The sequence below is a fragment of the Delphinus delphis genome, chromosome 10 (genome assembly GCF_949987515.2).
Source record: "Delphinus delphis chromosome 10, mDelDel1.2, whole genome shotgun sequence".
NCBI classification, from domain to species: Eukaryota; Metazoa; Chordata; class Mammalia; order Artiodactyla; family Delphinidae; genus Delphinus; species Delphinus delphis.
Genome location: NC_082692.2, coordinates 65,024,988 through 65,045,438, shown reverse-complemented (window position 1 = coordinate 65,045,438; position 20,451 = coordinate 65,024,988). Strand labels below are relative to the sequence as shown.

The 20,451-nt window shown below is 39.8% G+C and overlaps 1 protein-coding gene across 3 annotated transcripts in view; it reads right to left on the bottom strand.

Annotated features, from left to right (window-relative positions):
• Positions 1-20,451, bottom strand: part of ARIH2 (ariadne RBR E3 ubiquitin protein ligase 2) — a 46,059-nt gene that overhangs the window by 11,926 nt on the left and 13,682 nt on the right. For 2 of the 3 annotated variants that reach the window (XM_060022444.1, XM_060022442.1), the window contains exons 4-6: positions 4,670-4,737; positions 1,871-1,934; positions 241-391 (exon numbers count right to left, since the gene is read on the bottom strand). In XM_060022444.1, coding sequence (XP_059878427.1) covers positions 241-391; positions 1,871-1,934; positions 4,670-4,737 — 283 coding nt within the window. Of the gene's footprint in view, positions 1-240; positions 392-1,870; positions 1,935-4,669; positions 4,738-13,833; positions 13,880-20,451 lie in introns of all 3 variants that reach the window. The other variant, XM_060022445.1, reaches the window with a different exon arrangement.

The window sequence follows — 20,451 nt, the reverse complement described above, 5'->3', positions numbered from 1 at the left end:
AGCCTTGCATTCACACCAACGTTTACATATATGCCCAAACATTAGCCTTAACTCTCTCGTTTTGCTCAGGTCTAAACGTTGCCATTGTTCAGACAGATGTGTTTGGAAACCAATGGTTCTGACAATAAAAACTTCAATTAGGCTCACAAGAAAACACTCAGTTGACCTGAGAACCTGAAAGGGCAGAGCTAAAGCTAAATACTTCATGCCAGCCTTTTATAAATCCTATGGCAGACTCACCCACACCCACGCCATCCTTGACAAGTACTGAGCAGTGTTGCTCCCAGCAGCTGCGGCAAAACTGGTGCTGACAGGCCAGAGACAGTAGGTTTTCCTTCCGCACAAACTGCATACACACTGCGCAGTGGTGAGGGGGATGGGTTGTGGGGACCTGGGGAGAGGCAGAGTGATATGAGCCATGGGAGGCAATTCTGACCCCGCAACAAGTGTCAGAACTCAACTGCAATGTGTGCACTCTGCGAGTTCCAGTTTTGAGCAGAAAGCATATTATCAGGAAGGCTTTCTGAAGGAGGTGGTAACTGAACTAGGCTTGATGAATCACTAGGATTTAGAGAGGCAGAGAGAAGATGGAAATGAGAACAGTAGTTTATAACGTCAGGCTGAAAAGACCAGGATTTCAGAACTGTCAAGGTCCTCAGAGGTCATTCAATCCACCTTCTTTTAGAGACTATTGGGTTTCTTTTGAAAACTGCCCTCATTCAGCACAGCACAGAGTTGCTCCTCAACAAGTACTACAAACCCAGCCATATAGGTGCTTAGAGGCTGAGTGTGAGCCTCTAACAGCCCACAATGCAGTTTTACGTGTCAAAGACAGTGGTTTTCCCATATCAATATGTCCAAAACATAGAGTATTACAGTTTTTACCAAGTTACAACTCATCCTTAACATACCAAAGAGATGTCACATACAATTAATTTAGAGAGATGAGGAAGGTTTCTACAAGGGAAGAAACTCTTCTAGTTTGTGGGCAAATAACTGTAAAGCTTAAACTCCAGAATCCATACCATGCTACACAAACTGGCAAAGACAATCTGGGGACCCCAGCCAAAAACACTAACCAATGAAAAAGTCCACTACATGTTTAACATTAGGTTCTTGTTAGTTTACTGGGAATACAAAAAATAACTTGAGGAAAAGGACCGTATTCTCATGTTTGTCCAGTATTCTCCTAGAAATTTTCTCCTAAGAGACTGCAGAAGTTATGTGGTGATCTGAGCCCCAATTCTCCCTCCTGAGAGTGCTTTTAACATGGCCCTCATTCATTTGACAAATGCTGACTGAACTCTCAGATACAGAGGAAATTGCTATACATTGATTCCTAAACTTAAAAAGCACTTACAGTCTAGTAGGGGAGCTGAAAAGATATGAGTGAATTACTACAACATACACATAAAGGTTTAAAGATATAATTAGAGGAGTTTGGAGGGGAGTGGTCCCAGGAGATATGTTTTGTGAGAGATGGCTTGGATGTGGGTCTCTAAAGATGAGTTCCATTTCCACAAGCAGAGATGGGGACAGAATCTGGACATTCCAGACCAGGGAAGGCACAAGCAGAGTCAAAGAGGCATGCGGTGAGTGGGAACACCAAGAACACAGCAGGAATAGAGTACAGGCTGTATGTAAGTGCAAGGAAAAAGGTGAGGCTGGAGAGGGCAGGCAATGATTCACTCCTCATCTATGAGGAAAATTTCCAAACTATAATGGAAATGGAAGATTTAGGCCTATGCTGGAACAAATATCATGGGCATATTGCACTACAAACAAGGCAAGATGGTTCTCAATAACAATGTGAGCCACAGAAAGAGCCACGGGCAACAGGAGAAGCCTTATTCAAGGAGGAGACACTCACATGTTTCGACGGATTGGGCTGAACTCGAGCCTCAACGAGCAGTTGAGCACAATTAGACTTGTATCTACAAAACAAAACGCAGAAGTAAAGGGAATCAGAACCTGAAGACAAATAGTTTTACTTCTGAACAAAAACAGGATAGACCAACATGTGTTGCAGTCACACTGAAGTGTCTTTGTCTTTTAACTACCTTCTCGCAAAACCAAGCTGGCTTTTTACCTTACTACAAATACTTTCTGCTTTTTCAATTTTTTAGCTCTCAATTGCTATAAGAATAACAACTCTGTCCTAAAGACACTCAACTATAAGAAAAATACTTATGAAGGACCATATCTGCTTTAAGTCCCTTTCTAGAATTACAAGCAAATATCTCTATGTCTTCAGAATAGGAAAGGATATCTTCAAGACACAGAAAAAGCAAAGCATAAAGGAAAACTCTGTATGCTACATTTAAGAACTTCAATTCAGGGAACTCCCTGGTAGTCTAGTGGTCAGGATTCTGGGCTTTCACTGCTGTAGCCCAGGTTTAATCCCTGGTCAGGAAACTGAGATCCCACAAGCCAAAAGAACTTCAGTTCATCAGAAGACAAGATAAAGTGAAAAGCCAAGCTATAAACTGAAAGATAATTCAATACATATACAACTGGTAAAGAACTGATATTCAGAATAAACAAAACAAAAACTCCTAAACGTCCATTTGAAATGAAAAACAACAATTAGAAAAATGGGCAAAAGACATAACAGGCATTTCACAGAAGAGGAAGCACAAATCACATAGGAAAAATGATCAACTTCCTTAATAACCTGGACATTGAAATTAAAGACAACCAGATGCCATTTACACCCACCAGACTGTAAAACTTTAATTCTGACACTCCTACACCACTAGTGGGTATATAACATGGTACAATCACTTTGGACAACATTTTGGCATTATCTAGTAAAGCTGAAGTAACACATACTCTACAGACCAGCAATTCACTTTCTGTACTTAACCCTAGAAAAATTATGTGACACTATAAGTCATGTACAACAGTTTTCAGAGTTGCATTATTTTTAACAGCAAAAAACTAAAAACTCACAAATAGTTTTTGACAGGACGATGGATAAGATGTCATAATGTTCAACCTTATTAATTTAAAAAGTTGAAGAATACATATGATATGATTCCATGCCTGTAAAGTTCTAAAAACATACAAAACTAAAAGATATATAATTTAAGAATAAATAAGAAAATGATCAATACCGAATTCAAGGTACTGGTCGCCCTGGAAAAGGAAGGGATTGTAGCCAGGCAGGGATTGCCATCAGAGAGGTCTCTGAGTAAAGGTCAGAGGGTTTCTTTGTTTGCTTTATTTGTCTTTAAAACCTATATACATCACAAATATGGCATGTGAGTGCACACTCACACATTTTTGGGGAAAAAAATTTCATAATAAAAATTTAATTCCTTTCTGGAATGAGGTATGGCATAAATACATTTAAAAATAAAAACAGTTATCATGTGGCAATAAAAGTGCCACACAAAGTCCAGGTAATCACATTACCAAGACACCAGGAATCTGAGCAGGGAAGAACTACATCTCATATACATGATTTCCTTACTCTGCCTAGTCAGAATGCCTACTTTAATTTTTATTCCTAGTTCTCACACTACTATTCTTAGTATCTTTATAGCTATCCAAATTGTCTCCATCCCCAAGTTAGGCTAGAGAGTTTGGACAGTGCTAGATACCCATTACCGGAACCTATGTAGTTCCAGAGTTTTGGATAGCAGTGCAGACAGGGAAGTTCATCTGGAAGTCTACCTAACTGTATTCAGCTCTTCAGTATAGACAGTGAGAGTGCAGTTAGTGAACCAGGAATGCATTTGCTCTTTCCTGATCAGGCTGGGCTGCTCTGGCTAGTTTGGCCTTCTTAGCCTAGAGAAGGAAAGGCATAATGATCTTCCTCTGCCAATCAACAGAATCACACCATACAGAGAAGGAAGACTCACTGTGGTGTGAAAGAGCAGGGGTAGTGACCAGTGTACTGCTCAGCAGGAGCAGTTTTGTTCTCCAGGAGTTAGCTGGCAGTCCAGAGGCATTTTTGATTTACGGACTTCTAGTAGGTAGACCCCGGAGATTCTTCCAAACCTCCTACAATTCACAGAACAGTCCCTTCACAACAAAGAGTTATCTAGCCCAACACATCAACAGTGCTTAGGATGAGAAACCCTGAGCTAGACAGAAGCAGATGCCTCTTAGAGGAACCCCCTTAGAGGATGCGTAAGGAGGAGGAACCCCTCCTCCTGACAACTTCCAGGACACCTGAGACTCCAAGTTGTGTGCCTCAAGGGCTCTGGTTCTGGAAGTGCGGGGTAAACTAGCTGACCTTTTCTCTGAAGGTAATATGCACTATGTCATGATGTATTCCTCACTTGATGTGTCTGAAAGAAATAACTGGAGATACTGTCAAGTGTTATCTAGAAGGGCACTGATTAAAAATTAACAATGGCATAAAAAATTTGACCTAACTTCACTGTACAACAACAGGGGTTTGGAAAAGTATGGAACATCTATATAATAAAATACTGTGCTAGTTAAAACTGGGGTAGAAAGAATATGCTGAAAACACGGGAAAATGTTCACCATATACTGAGGAAAAAAGGCTATACACTATGATCCAGTGTTTTAAAAATATAATCTGCACACTGTAAGGACATTCTCCAAAACATAAATAATCATCATCACTGGGCGGGTAGGCAGAGAGAGGAGCTATGGGCAATGCCATCTCTTCTTCCTCCCCCAAACACCTTACCTGTCCATTATCTCTGCGACTTGCCAGTGGAAATTAACTAATATAAGTTTAGCAACTGAATGAGATACCTAGAAAGAAAAAAAAAAGAAATCAAATTATAATGTTTCTTTCAGAGTGCTCTGCATTTTGAGAAATGCATACATTCATCTCTATTGCAGGCCCAGGCTTGACTTTCAAATTCTTCCTCTTGGTTCTCTGTTTCATCTTTTAAGTTCAGACTCTTATAGTCTTAGTGATTTCTTGGATCTCTTGATTTTTCGATCTTTGTTTTCATTAACGACCCTTCAAAGAAATTAGTTTGATTTGAAACTTATGCGAAACCATCCTATTTACAGTAAATAACGACCCAGCATCCAATTTAAGGAAAAGAGCTGTTAGGTTCCCTAATGTGATTTGTTTCCTCAAGCTGCTGTAGGAGGCTATACATGGTAAGTGCACCTCTAGTTAGGCCTGTTACTTGCAGAAAACCTCAGGCTTGGACTTCTTGTATAAACCCAGAAAAACAAAACAAACAAAAAACACCCCTGTTTAAAATCTCTGAATTACCGGCAACTAATGAGCCCTAATTGCAAGGAGAATTTAGAAGTCCGTGGGCAGCCTTTCTGGCCCCTACATTCTCCTTTAAAGCACAATGGTTATGGCTATCAAAGAGCCTCGAAGGTGCACTGAACTAGCAATTCTACCTCTGTAAATTTTTTCTGAGGAAATGATACAGGATATGCAGTCCCTGAAAAGGATGTTGCATAGCTAAGTTTACTGACACAGAAAGTAGTTCATATATTAATTTTAATGTTAATAGGAAAGTAAGCTAGTTACAAAACAGAACCCTGAACATCAAGACTTGGGTGGGGGCCTAATCTTTTTCTTTTTGGCCGTGAGGCTTGTGAGATCTTAGTTCCCTGACCAGGAATTGAACCCAGGCCTCCAGCAGTGAAACACAGAATCTTAACCACTGGACCACCAGGGGGCCTTATCTTCTAGTCCGGCTCGGGGCGTCAGAAGATTAGGATGTGTTTGGAGGCCTAGATAAGGCTACCCAGAAAGAGCATTGCAAAACACGAGGGTACTACTGAATCAAGGAAAAACAAGGAGCACACTTCAACCTAGGGAGCCAAGAGAACACACAGAACCTTGGTACTCTGCTCACTGGACTGAGTTTTCATACAGGAGCACCTAGAGCCCATGTCCGCAACAAGAGAAGCCACTCCAACGAGAAGCCTGCGCACCACAATGAAGAGTAGCCCCCGCTAGCCGCAACTAGAGAAAGCCTGCATGCAGAAACAAAGACACAACACAGCCATAAATAAAAAGAAATAAACTAACTAACTAAATATATATATAAAAACACTTAACAACTGGGGGAAGTCTTCCACTCTTCTTATATGTCCAATTGTAGAGAACAAAAATCTTCCAGCAGAACCAAGATGAACTCTTGCTGGACTGTTTTGACAAGCAACTAACAACCGGTTAGTAGTTAGGATTACATATTATCAAGAACGACTTAAAGCTTTCTTTTATGGATTTATTTATTTATTTTTGGCTGCACCATGCAGCTTGCGAGATCTCGGTTCCCCGACCAGGGACTGAACCCAGGCCATGGCGGTGAAAGCCCCAAATCCTAACCACTAGGCAACCAGGGAACTCCCCCAAAAAGGACTCACAATGAGAAGGTCAAACCTTTTCCAAAAGGAAAATGGGTCCAAGGTGATAACCACTGACAGCCAAAAAAACTAATGACTTAGGAAGGAACACATATGACCATGTCACGTTCAAAAGAAATTTGCGGTTCTATCAGATCAATATGTAATAAGAAGATTAAAAGTCTTATTTATTTATGAGTCTAATCGAGGAAAAGACTAGAAACTAAGAACTAGGAAGTTCTTGCCCCAAAATTTGGAACCCCAAGGTAATTACAGATTAATCTGAGCTTCTCCCCACAGAGATAGAGTCCACCATTCTCTCCATCACAGGGGTCAAAGAGGGCCCTTCTCAATAATAATAGGTCACTATTTCCAGCATGCCTGGGACTATTACCCCTGTCTAAACTGCAAACCCTTAGCTGGTGGAATGTGTCCACTTTGGATACTCACAAGACCATGAGGCAAGAATAGTTAGGATGAATTTAAACAAAGACTCTCAAGAGCAGAAATAAGATGTTTTCGTATCCCCCCACCTCCTCCCCAAAATGTTAGAGCTATTCTCAAGAATCATGCTTGAAAATATATATAATACTTCGAAAGTTCAGTGGGTATAACTGCCAATATGAATTCAATTTTGGTTCACAGTTTGTCAAAATGTTTATTTTAATTGCTGAATTTCAATCTATTTGGAATTGCCGACAGTGGATATACTATTCTTTATACACATGTACCAGGCAATATAAACTCCCTTGTCGCCAAATTCAACAAACATAATGGTCTCTGTGATGAGTCTCGCAGAACCTGTTCAGGTACACTAAATGTGCTCTTCCTCCTGAATGCCCATCTTGTCACTGGAGACATCACACTCCTACACCTGCATCAGCATTTTCCTCTATGTCTCGCTCTTCCTTACCACTCCACCCTCTTCCATCACCACCATTCCACTGCACAATCTCTAGTCCTGCCTCTCCTAAACACTTCCATCAGAAGGGCTTCACTATCACCTGGACAAAGGAAAGGTATCTTATATACTGACATGCCAGTGTCTGTTATCTGCCCGCCACCCCCACCCCCCGCCACCCATAGCCCCCAGGATGAGTTTCCTAAAGCCTCCATGTAACAATTACAATAACAGACTATTCTTAGAGCTTTCACGTCTTACCAGGATCAGTCCCAACCTGTTTAAAACCCGTCACAGCTCTCCAGTACTGACAAGATGAACCTTAAGCGTTAGTCAAGAGTCATTAGGACCCACTGCAGAACCACTGCCCTGAGGAGTCCAGCAATAGACCAAATGATTCCAGCCACCCCAAGAGGCTCCCTGACTGTTCTCTGCCAAGCATGCCCTTCTTCTTCTTATACAGCAAATATTTGGAAATTAAAGAACATACCTCTATAAAACCTGTGTGTCAAGGAAGAAATCACAAGAAAAATTAGAAAATGTTTTGAACGAATGATAATGAAAATACCACATAATAAAAGTTGTGAGATGCAGCTAATATAATGCCAAGAGGGAAATTTACAAATGTAAGTATTTATACTATAAAAGGTCCAAAAATCAATGACATAAGGGCCTACCTTAAGAAGCTAGAAAAAGATGACAAAGTTAAAAGAAGAAAAAAGATAAAAACAGAAATAAAATCCAAAACAAATAGTGAAAATCAATAAAGTCCAAAAGTTGATTCTTTTTTTTTTTTTTTTTTTTTTTTGCGGTACGCGGGCCTCTCACTGCTGTGGCCTCTCCCATTGCGGAGCACAGGCTCCGGACGCGCAGGCTCAGCAGCCATGGCTCCAGGCCCAGGCACTCCACGGCATGTGGGATCCTCCTGGACCGGGGTACGAACCCGTGTCCCCTGCATCGGCAGGCGGACTCTCAACCACTGCGCCACCAGGGAAGCCCCCAAAAGTTGATTCTTTAAAAAAATCAATAAAGTTGATAAAAACTTTAGCTAGAACAATTAAGAAAAAAAGAGAATACAAATTGCCAATAACGAGGGTGATAAGAGGGACTATCCCTACAAATCTTACAGGTATTAAAAGGAAAATAGGAAAATATGAATAATCAAATGCTAATAAATTTGATATCTTAGATGAGATTGACAAGTTCCTTGAAAAACACTTACCAAAACTGACACAAAATAAAAACTGAATAGCTCTATATCTATTAAAGACATTGAATTCATGATAAAAAATTTTCTCACAAAATGCCAGACCCAGAAGTTTTTACTGGTGAATTCTATCAAAACTAATATTAAGTAAACACTTCAGAAACTAGAGCAGGAAGGAATACTTCTTCCAAATTCACTTTATGAGACTAACATAACCCTGATATAAAAACCTAACAAAAATATAAAAAGAAAATTACAAATAAGCCTTATGAACAAAAACACAAAAATCAATCCAAATATTTTAGCAAATTAAATCCAGCAATATAGAAAAGGCTGATTTAACATGTGAAAACTCCTAAGACAATTCACTGAATTAACAAAATAAAGGCAGAAAAAACCCAAATGACCATTTCAGTAGATGCAAGAAAACTCATTTGACAAAATTCAATAATCATTCAAGACAAAAATTCTTAGCAAATTAGGAAGAAAAATGGAACTGCCTGAATCTAATATAGGGCATCTATGGAAAACATTATACTCAATAATGAAATAGTGAATGCTAAGATCAGGAACATCGCAGGGATGACCACGCTCATCATTTCATTAACATTATGAAAGCCCTACCCAGGGCAATAAGGAAAGGAAAAAAAAAAAAAGGACACACTACACAAAAGACATAAAAGATTAAAAAAAGAAGCAAATCTGTCTCTATTCCTAAATAAAATGACTACACAGAAAATCCTAAAAGAATCTACAAAACTAGTAGAACTCACAAATTTTGTAAGATAAAAAAATAGAATGCCAATATATAAAAACCAAAAGTATTTCTATATAGCAGCAAACAAATGAAAACTAAAATTTATTTATAAATATATTTTATTTAACCCAAAATATCTAAAATATTATTTCAACATTTTAATCCATAGAAACTAATGAACTATATTTTACATCTTTTTTCCATCTAAATTTTCAAAGTCCATTGTATTCAGAATTATAGTACATACCAATCCAAACTAGCCATATTTCCAGTGCCCAACGGCTACATGTGGTCACAGCTACCATACTGGACAACATAGCTATAGACTGAACACAGCAATCAAAATTAATCAAAATCAGGGACTTCCCTGGTGGCACAGGGTTAAGAATCTGCCTGCCAATGCAGGAACACGGGTTTGAGCCCTGGTCCAGGAAGATCCCACATGCCGCAGAGCAACTAAGCCCGTGTGCCACAACTACTGAGCCTGTGCTCTAGAGCCCATGAGCCACAACTACTGAGCCCGCACGCCACAACTACTGAAGCCCATACACTCTAGGGCCTGTGCTTCGCAACAAGAGAAGCCACCGCAATAAGAACCACGTGCACCGCAACAAAGAGTAGCCCCCCCTCACCACAACTAGAGAAGGCCCACATGCAGCAAAGAAGACCCAACACAGCCAAAAATAAATCAATTTATTTTAAAAAATTAATCAAAATCAAAGCAGGGGTTTTAACCACTGGACAGCCAGGGAAGTCCCCAAAGCAATCTTGAAAGAGCAAAGTTGGAGGACTTACACCATCTGACTTCAAGACTTACTATAAAGCTACAGTAATCGAGACAGTGGGGTACTGGCTTAAGGACAGACATATAGATCAATGGAACAGGATAAAGTCCAGAAGTAAACTCATACATTTATGGTTAATTTCCACAATGTAATTCATTGGAGGATAGGATAGTCTTCAACAAACGATTCCGGAATAACTGAACATCATTATAGAAAACAAACAAACATAGAACTTAGCTGTTTAGCTCATGTCACACAAAAATTAACTCAAAATAGTTCACAGATTTAAATGAAACTGAAAACTATAAAACTTCTAGAAGAAAACACAGAAGAAAATCTTTGCAACCTTAGTTTTAGGCAAAGATTTCTTAGATATGATACTGAAAGCACAATCCTTAAAAGAAAAAATCTGATAAACTGGACATCAACAAAATTAAACGTTTACTCTTCAAAGGATGTTATTAAGAAAATGGAAGAGACAGGCCACAAAATGGGAGAAAAAATAATTGCAAATCATGTACCTGATAAAGAACTTATTTCAGAACATATAAAGAACTCATACAACTCAATAATAAGACAAACACCCCAATTTTTCAAAAATGGGCAAAAGATTTGAACAGACACTTCACAAAAAAAAATGAATAGCAGATACACACAAGAAGAGATCCTCAATATTACTAGTCATTAGGGAAATGAAATGCAAATTAAAACTACAAGATACTGCTTCACACTCACTAGAATGATTATAATCCAGAAGACTGACGATACTAAGTGCTAGCAAGCATGTGGAGAACGTGCAACACTTATATAATGCTGGTGGGAATGTAAAATAGTAGAGTCACCTCAGAAAACATTTTGGCATTTTCTTAAAATGTTAAACATACATTTACCATATGACCTAGCAATCCCACTGCTAGATATCTATCCAAGAGAAATGAGAACATGTCCACATAAAACCCTGGATATAAACAATCACAGCATCATATTTCATAATAGCCAAAAACTGGAATCAACCCAAATGTTCATCAACTGATGAATGAATGGATAAACAAAATGTGGTATATATCTATGCAATGGAAAATCATCATTGGGCAATAAAAGGAAAGCATTACTGTGATACAACATGGATGAACTTTGAAAACATTACGCTAAGTGAAAGAAGCCAGACACAAAAGACTACATATTGTATGATTCAGTTTATATTAAATTTCTAGAAAAGGCAAAACTATGCAGACAGTAAGATGATCAGTAGTTTGGTGGGACTGGGAGTGGGGACCAACTACAAATGGATACAAGGGAACTTTCTGGGTGATGAAAACGTTCTATAACTTGGATTGTGGTGATGGTTGTATATTTGTTTACATTTACTAAAACTCTTCTAATGGTACACTTTAAAATGGATGAATTTAATGGAATGTCAGTAATACTTCAATAAAGCTGTTTAAAAATAAAACTGATAGACAGATATATAATAAAGTAAATGCAGCAAAAAGTTAGCAACTATATAATCGAGATGGTATGTAAATGGATGTCCACTGTACAATTCTTTAAACTTCCTTGTATATTTTAAATTTTTCATGAAGTTGGAGGGAAAGTTTGCCAAATTTAATTCAATGGCAATCATCTGCATAAACAAATGTCACAATAAACGGAGGGTTGACCCTTACACTACTGCATCAAATAGTTCATTTTGATCTTTTACTTACTCTTCGAAATGAAAATTTTCCCTTCAGAAAAATTTCCCTTCAGAGTTTTTAACATAGTTCTGACCAAAGGTTAACCGATTAGGCAATGTGAATTTTAGCATAAATAGGTCTGTAATGCCAATAACTTCATAACACTATGGCCCCCTCTAAACCTCCCACACCCAGCCTTCTTAGTGTTCCATTGGATGCTCTTCTCCCGGTCTGTCAGCTCAAACTGTTGCTGTTCCACAGGGCACAACTCTCAGGCCTGCCTTCCTCTCACTCCTTGGCCTGTCTCTGAGCAACTGGATTTGTGCCTAAGCCTTGGTCAGTGTGAACATAAGCCCCAAAGATAAGAACTTCTCTCTCATTTTCCCCAGGGAGTTGGGGAAGGGAGTGTGACTGATCAAAGTGGGGAAGGGAGGGCAATAAGTGGTATAAAGTTCATCAAAGACTGAAGGGTGCCCTCACGTCCCTGGGTGGTCTAGAGAAGGTTTTCACAGAGTCAAAGATGGGGTCAGAACAGAGGCCAAGTGTAGCCCATCTTCCTTGCCTTTTTCCCCTCATTCCCTGTGCCCTCAAACCTGACCCACAATGGGTCAGAAGACTCTGTAGAGCTTTCTCTCCAGCTTGAAAGGACTGTGGGGTCACCTCTGTTGTCATCCACCCTGGACATTGCTCTGTATTGCCAATTCAATTTGGCTTTGTTTTGCCATTACATTTACAATCTTAACACCCTTAGATGGTTTTCTGATCTTTATTTCAGGAAGCACTTGGCTACATGCATGTCAAAAAGGACTTTGCTGCCGGACATCACTATTTCCCAAAGGTTGCAGGCAAACTTCTTCTGTCATCCTCCATAATGTCTGGGAGAGACACTTAAGAAGGTATTTCCCAGATAGAGGCCCTCAAAACATGTTCAGCAGTTACCACCTGTTCACAGATACCTAAAGGACTAGACAGCTGCTGGGGAGTTAAGTTCTCCGTTCTGTTTTTTAACAAAGAATATATAAAGCGTGCACACAATTCTATCCTGGCTTCATAAGCAGGACTTTGGGGGGTGGGTGGGTAGGAGTTGGACCTGAGGGGGAAAATCCACGATATGAGCCAATGATGCTAAGATTTTCTCACAGAGATGTAATGAAGTGTACATGAATATTTTAACTGCTGTTATCAGCAAGCAGTTCCTGACATGGTTAACAGCACACAAGTCTACAACCTCAGCACTTCGTTAGATATTCTGTCTGGAGGCATTTTTATTCCATGATCTAAGGGCTTCAGAGAATAGAGAAATGAAATAGTGTAAACATCAGCCTGTCAACTTGGAATGGAGACCACCTTGATAAGATAAAACTTCTGGATCTACGTGGCCTCTGACCCACTCATTACAAGGAGACAGATGCAGGATTACAGGAACTTAGATAAGGCAACTCCAGCAGCAATCTGGTTACTGGGTTATATTTTAGCAGTCTTTTAGCATTCCTATGACTTGCTGCCCCACTCTATGTCTCAATTTCATTGTATGTATTTTCCCTATTAGGTCCCTGAGCAGAAAGCTGACTGTGGTGAAATTATTTTTCAAATCACAGGACCCTAAGTCCACCTGAAGTCTGTTAGTAAATGAGAGCCACACATTTCTTTTCTGGTTTCCACCAAACCCTTCCCCGATAAAAATTCAAGTAAGTCTCTATCAGAATTTTATAACTTAATCATTGGAACAAACATTTTTGATCCCCTGACCACAAAGAACTTAAAATACCAGAGGGAGATAAATCCTGCTACTGAAGGAAACGATAAGTACATACAATATTCTGGACTCTTTCAATACATCGCCAACATCTATCTTTGTGAAAAATGTCTTCAGAATTTCAGAAATTTAACAGTCATTACTTGACATCCCAGAGAACCTGTATAGTATATTTATTATTCAAAATAATGCACAGGACATGCTAATTTTATGTAAGGATCAAAGCACATACTGAATAGCCTCCATTCCTGACAACAGTTCCCCAAGGAAACCCCTGAACATGGTCAGTTGCTTCTTCATCTTTTTAGTCTCCTATAGCTGGTTCAAGCTGTCCAGCCCTTGGGGACAAGTTAATAACACAGCTTGCAGATAGATTTTTTTCCCCCAGAAAAAAGAAATTCAGCAGCCCACCAAAACTGTCACCAGCCCTTCCCACACTTACCAGTGCCATAGGGAGGATGCAGCTGATGGCAGTGAGCATCAACGGCCTGAAAAAATACAGGTGGTAGTTTCAATTTTTATTTAGAATTCTTACTTGCCAACTGCCTGAAATCTTTTAAGGCTACATGAATGGGTCTCCATGCCTCAGCCTGTTGTTAAGCCACTTCATGGTCCAATCACATTTGTTAACAAACACTAGTGGTCATTCACTAAAAAGCAGAGATGAAGGAAAAGAGTGAATTGTTGGCCAGCTTCTGGGCCTGGGGTAGAAAGGGACATGATACAGGAAAACTAGCCTAAGGAGATCAAGATGGATGGATTTTGGTCTTGCAGGGTAGAAGGTGAAGCAAGAAAGTACTGAAGGAATAAGAGAAAGAAGGTTAAAGCACAGAGACAAAGGAGTAGGTGAACACCAGCCTAGAATGGGGCAAAATCAGCAGTGGTGGTGGTGGTAGTAGGGTCCCAGAGTGCCTATGACCTTAGGCAAGGTCTAAAGTCTAATTTAAGTGGTGGGCCTTCACTTCTCCCATACTTCACACCTTCATACTCTCAGCCTCTAAAAGGTCAGCTCTCAGGCACCTGATTGTAACTTTGCTTCCTTTACTTTCTCTCCATGGAGGGAGGGCTGACTTGTAATTGAGGCACCCATGTATTACAAGTGCTTTAAAAACTCTGATTAATAAACACAAATTTGAAGATTTCTCTCCAGTCTATCCTTAATTTAGTCCTGTTATGGTCTCTGATCATTAAAATCAATACCAAAAACACCTAAAGACCTTACTAAAGTTATTTATGAAAAATACAATAAAGCAAAAATACGAAAGTCATCCATTTCTTGACCATGAGGGTAATTTTTTTATTATGAAAAATTCCAAGCATCTATATAAGTGAAGACTATAATGAAACCCACGTACCCATCACCCAGCTCCAACATCAACTCATGGCCAGGTCCACTGTATCTGCACCCTACCTATCCCCTACCCTCTAGATTATACTGAAGTAAATCCCAGCCAGCATATCTTTTAGGTTTGCATTTCAATGAAAATCTTCTGGGAAATACTTAGTACAAAAGGCTGATTACAGCCCCTTCTAGAATTCTAACAGTTTTCTAGGGGGATGCCATATATAGGCAGGATGATTGTAACTTCAGTGAACCAAGGTTATATCCAGTAACCACAACCAAAAGAAATGCAGATAGGAGCTGATAGCCAATGAACTATACATAGTAGGACTAAAAGCCAAGTATCCTACCATATTCCTGCAGCTATAAACCCATCTTGTCCATAAGTGATTTCAAACAATGCTGTCTTCTCCAACTACTGCTACTGTGAGGAGACAAAGGAGAGGGAATACCAAATACCTTTAGGCAGTTCCAGCTAGGTCACCTCTCTTCTGCAGAGGACACCTCATAGGCTAGCATATCTTAGTGACAAAGCCACAAACACCAACAGCATATTTCAAAGGCAGAGCCACTGACTGCTGTTGTTGGCTATGCTCAAAACATACATCACATTTTTATAACTTTTATGTTTATGTAAACCTCCAACAGAATAGAAGCTCCTCTCTGAGGGAAGAGGTTTTTAAGAACACTTTCCTCCTCTGTCATACCTAAGCACCTAGAACAATACCTGTGCCAGTACTAGGTCCTATATGCTAATACTACCCTCTGCCTGTCTCCTATGGTCTGATCTCAAGCCACTGCAAATCCACAGCCTCCTCCAGAGCCCAGGCAGGCACCAAAGCCTTCCAAGCCCTCAGGGGGTGCACAATCTAGCAGGAGAGGCCAGATACAGCTCCAGAAGGGAGGGTTTAAAAAAAAAAAGAAGGCTTCCCTGGTAGCGCAGTGGTTGGGAGTCTGCCTGCCGATGCAGGGGACACGGGTTCGTGCCCCGGGTCTGGGAAGAACCCACATGCCGTGAAGCGGCTAGGCCCGTGAGCCATGGCCGCTGAGCCTGCGTGTCCGGAGCCTGTGCTCCACAACGGGAGAGGCCACAGCGGTGAGAGGCCCGCGTACCGCAAAAAAAAAAAAAAGAAAAAGAATGGCGGGCTGAGAAGCCTTCTGAGGGTGACAGGAATGGCAGAGATGCTGACGGGAGGTTTGAGGAGGCAAAAATCAAACATTAGGGAGAGGAGCAACAGGAAAGAAGAGTTCAGGCTGGAATCTGGAGAAACCACTTCAAGTTTTTCAAGAGAGCAAAATAAAATGGTGCTTTTAGTGGGGTATATCAGAAAATATGAAATAGAAGTAGAAAAGGTTTTATTTATTTATACCTCCTTTCTTTCTCACCATTCTAAAAAAGGAGGGGGCAGAAACTAAAGGCAAAGAGATCTTTAAGTTATTTTATGGTAGAGGTTAAACTATTTTTTCCCCATCTTTCCTAGCATCTATCTAAAAGTTAAGACAACAGAAGACACTCAGAAACACTTCTTTTATTGGGAATCAACAAATTCTTTACCTATCCCAATTACCACTGAACAAAAAATAAATCAAATGGTTCATAAAAAGCACTTTGATGAAAAGGAACAACACCTGCCCCTCTGTCCCGCCCCACCCCCATCCTCCCAGTCTTCCCATCCAGGAGAAATCTCTCCCAGTCATTCATTCGTTTGGGTTCTTCTGGTTGTTACCAACATCGCTGAGTAGGCCCATAATTCTCTACCAGACTTAGCTTACTTATACCACTCGCTACCCACTCCCATCCAAGCCCCAACTTTTTGATATTAAAATCACTATTTTCAGTTCCTCTATCTGTAGCCTTTGTAATTTTAAGTCATTGTTTACAGGGCCAGAATTGCATTTTCTACCCTGAGCTTCCAATGTCACGATCCTTGGCCCACTCAAAGAAGAATGTTTGTACATCAGGCACAAATACATTATCATTATTAGTCGCTGCCAATCACTCATACTTGTGCCATAAGGAGGGTTTGCTTTATATTTATTTGGCTTGTGATTTTTTTGTGTGTAGTTTTTCTGCTTTGCATGGGAATTCTATTTCCCTTGCCCCTTGTGAAGAGACTTATGGTTTCTTCACCACATCCCACCCATCTTCCAGCTTCTTCATTCTATTGCTGGAATCCACCTCACTCCTATTCCTGAAGAAATTTTTCTTGGATCGCACCAAGTTTCTGTTCCAATCTGGGCTGACCGTTTTCCAGGCCTGTTACACAGCTGAACAAGAGACTTTTCACTGGACTACTAGGTTAGTTCAATCATTTCTTTTTTTAAATTAATTAATTAATTAATTATTTTTTGGCTGCTTTGGGTTTTCATTGCTGCAAGCAGGCTTTCTCTAATTGAAGCAAGTGGGGGCTACTCTTCTTTGCGGCCCACAGGCTTCTCATTGCGGTGGCTTCTCTTTGTTATGGAGCACAGGCTCTAGGAGCACGTGGCACGTGGACTCAGTAGTTGTGGCTCGTGGGCTCTAGAGCGCAGGCTCAGTAGTTGTGGCACACGGGCTTACTAGCTCTGCGGCATGTGGGATCTTCCCAGACCAGGGCTCAAACCTGTGTCCCCTGCATTGGCAGGTGGATTCTTAACTACTGCACCACCAGGTAAGTCCTCAATCATTTCTTGAATTTTATTTTTCTCTTTTTTGATTTTCATCTTGAAGTAACTACTTCAGAAAAGGTACAAGGGACATAAATTTTGGGAGTTGTTGCACATCTGAAAATGAGTTTATTTTTCAAGGACAGAATTCTAGATTCAGAACTATTTTCCCTCAGGACTTTGAAGGCCATTGCTCCACTGTCTTCTGGTTGTAACTGCTGCTGCTGAGACATCTGATTCCCATTTCTTTTAGAAGACCTGATATATCTTTATGGAAACTTTTAGAGTTTTCTCTCTATCCTTGTTTTTCTGAAATTTCACAGGGACAGTTCTGGCAATGGGTCTTTCTTTATTCTTCTGGGCAATGAATAGACCCTTTCAATATGAAGACTCTCCTCTCTTTGGCTCCTGGAAATTTCCTTCTTATACCTTTTAATATTTTCTTTCCTTCAATTTTTTGTTCTCACTTCTCACAAATCCTAGTAAATGCTGGATCTCTGGCTTGAACTTCCATGTCTCTGTTTTTTCACATACATTTTTTGCCTGCATGTTGGCTTTACATTGAGAGATTTTCTTGATTTTATCTTCTGACCTATCTACGGAATATTTTTTAACTTGACAAACCCATAATTCATCTCCACAAGTTCTTTTTGTTTTGATTTTCTTCCTGATGGCATCTCTGATTGTTTTATAGATGTCACATCTTCTTGAGTATCTTGGCAAATACTAAATAGTGCACTTTTAAAAACAAGCAAAATTACCTACTGGTCTGTTTCAGCTAAGGTCAATTTTTCTGTTTCTCTTTCATTTTGCATGTTTTCCTGAAATGTCTGGTAATTCTTGGTTAGCCATTCACATTAAAAAATGAAGAGTCACCCAAAAAGGGGGATGAAGTACTGATACATGCTACAGCTTGGATGAACCTCAAAAACTTATGATAAGAGAAAGCAAAACAAAAGGTCACATATTCCATGATTCCATTTATATAACATATATAGGTAAATCCAGAGACAAAGAAAGCAGGTTAGTGGCTGCCAGAGATGGGGCGAGTGGAAAGTAACTGCTTAATGGGTACCAAGTTTCCTTTTGGGGTGATGAAAATGTTTTGGAACTAGATGCAGAAGATGGTTGCACAACACTATGAGTGTACTAAATGCCACTGAATTGTATACTTTAAAATGGTGAATTTTATGTGAATGTTACAATTTTCAAACAGGGGGCCTCAGGAAATGAATCCTAGCTCTGTGTACGTGAACAGACCTGCCAAATGACAGGCTTTTCTTTAGGGTAACTGATCAGGGGCAGCAATTATTCAAGACTCAAAGGCTCCCAAAATGACAAATGAAGAGAACCAAATCTTACATTCTCTAAGTGCCCTATTTCTCCCCAGATTATCCAGATTATTTTGCCGAGAGACCAAGTGAGAGCAGGGCTGACTGTTCTACATACAGACCTTTAATTAATCCCCCCATCTGCAGCACACTTATCTTTCCCAGTCTTTGTCAGTCAAACCAGAGCCCACAACCTCTTCAAAGACAGGTTGGACAAACTGGCTCCCACGTACAATGATGTCCCACATGCTCCCCCGACATGTTCTCTTTGTTAATATGTGTTTATAACATATATATGCCTTTACTTTCATTTTCATGGTTATTTAAAAATGGAGGAGCACCTCCATATTTACCTCATGCTCTTTAATAATCTCTTTTCCTGCCCTCCCCCCAGCTCTCCAGGCAACCATTAATTCACTTTCCTTTACAATAGATAAGTTTGCATTTTCTAGCATTGTATATGATTGAAATAATAAATTGTTTATTTTTTCCCCTGAGTTTCTTCATGCAGCATATTTTGAGATTTATCAATGATGTTTGTATGAGCAGCCCACTCTTTTTATATTGATGACAGTACGCTGTTCTATGGGTATGCCACTATTTGTTCATTCATCTGTTTGTGGATATTTGGGTTGTTTCCAGTTTTTGGCTATTGTAAATAAAGCTGTTACAGACATCTGAATACCAAACAAACAAAAAAAATGGAGAAGGGACAAACGTATGTGAGGGCAGCCAACCATCTTGAAGCAAAGACTTCAGGTGTTCTACTTATGTCATAAAATAAAAACCCTTTAAAACATTCACATTGTATTTATGATTGCAGATACTATTAGTCAGTTTTATAGCTACTCATTATCAACATGGACATAAGGACCCACTTTTATTTTGGTAAGGAAATACGAAGTAATGTTTAGACATCAAAAATATTACAGGAAACCTACCCAATTTGTGAGTATAGGTGGGCAGTTTACATCCTACTCTCATTCTGGTTAAAAAACCTGTACACTCTGAATGTTGGACATATCTTTTCAGCAGCCAAAGAAAGGATGCACTCATCTCTCCTCATTTTGATAACCTGAATCATTTCATAATTTTTTTGTACTTCCACATGAATATAATGTAAAATACCTCACCTCACCTCTGAAGATTGTTTTATTATATCTGCACGAAGTTCAGTCTTCTGTATGAGAACTGCCAAAACTAATTCTGACATGCACACCAAGCTGGGAACCACATATCCACTAGGTATATATTATCTGTACTTAAAAGTCAGCTGGCTTCATGGAAGCCCTTCAACAAGCATGTCTTCTGTTTACAAACATGAGCACGCAGAGTAGAGCCTCGGGGTTAGATTCTCAACTTTTGCAATTATTGGCCTGGGCTTAGGCAGTCAGATCAACAATAAGCAACACTTACTGAGAACAAAACATAACCTGGCATTTTTTGCTAGATGTTGTTATACAAAGAAAAAACATGTACTTCTATCTCAAAGAGTTCAATCCCTGGCTTACAAACAACTAATTTTCCAAATAGCATAAGCACATACCAAGAAACGTGCACAGGGACTTCCCTGGTGGCGCAGTGGTTAAGAATCCGCCTGCCAATGCAGGGGACACGGGTTTGAGCCCTGGTCCAGGAAAATCCCACATGCCATGGAGCAACTAAGCCCGTGAGACACAACTACTGAGCCAGTGCTCCAGAGCCTGCATGCCACAACTACTGAGCCCATGTGCCACAACTA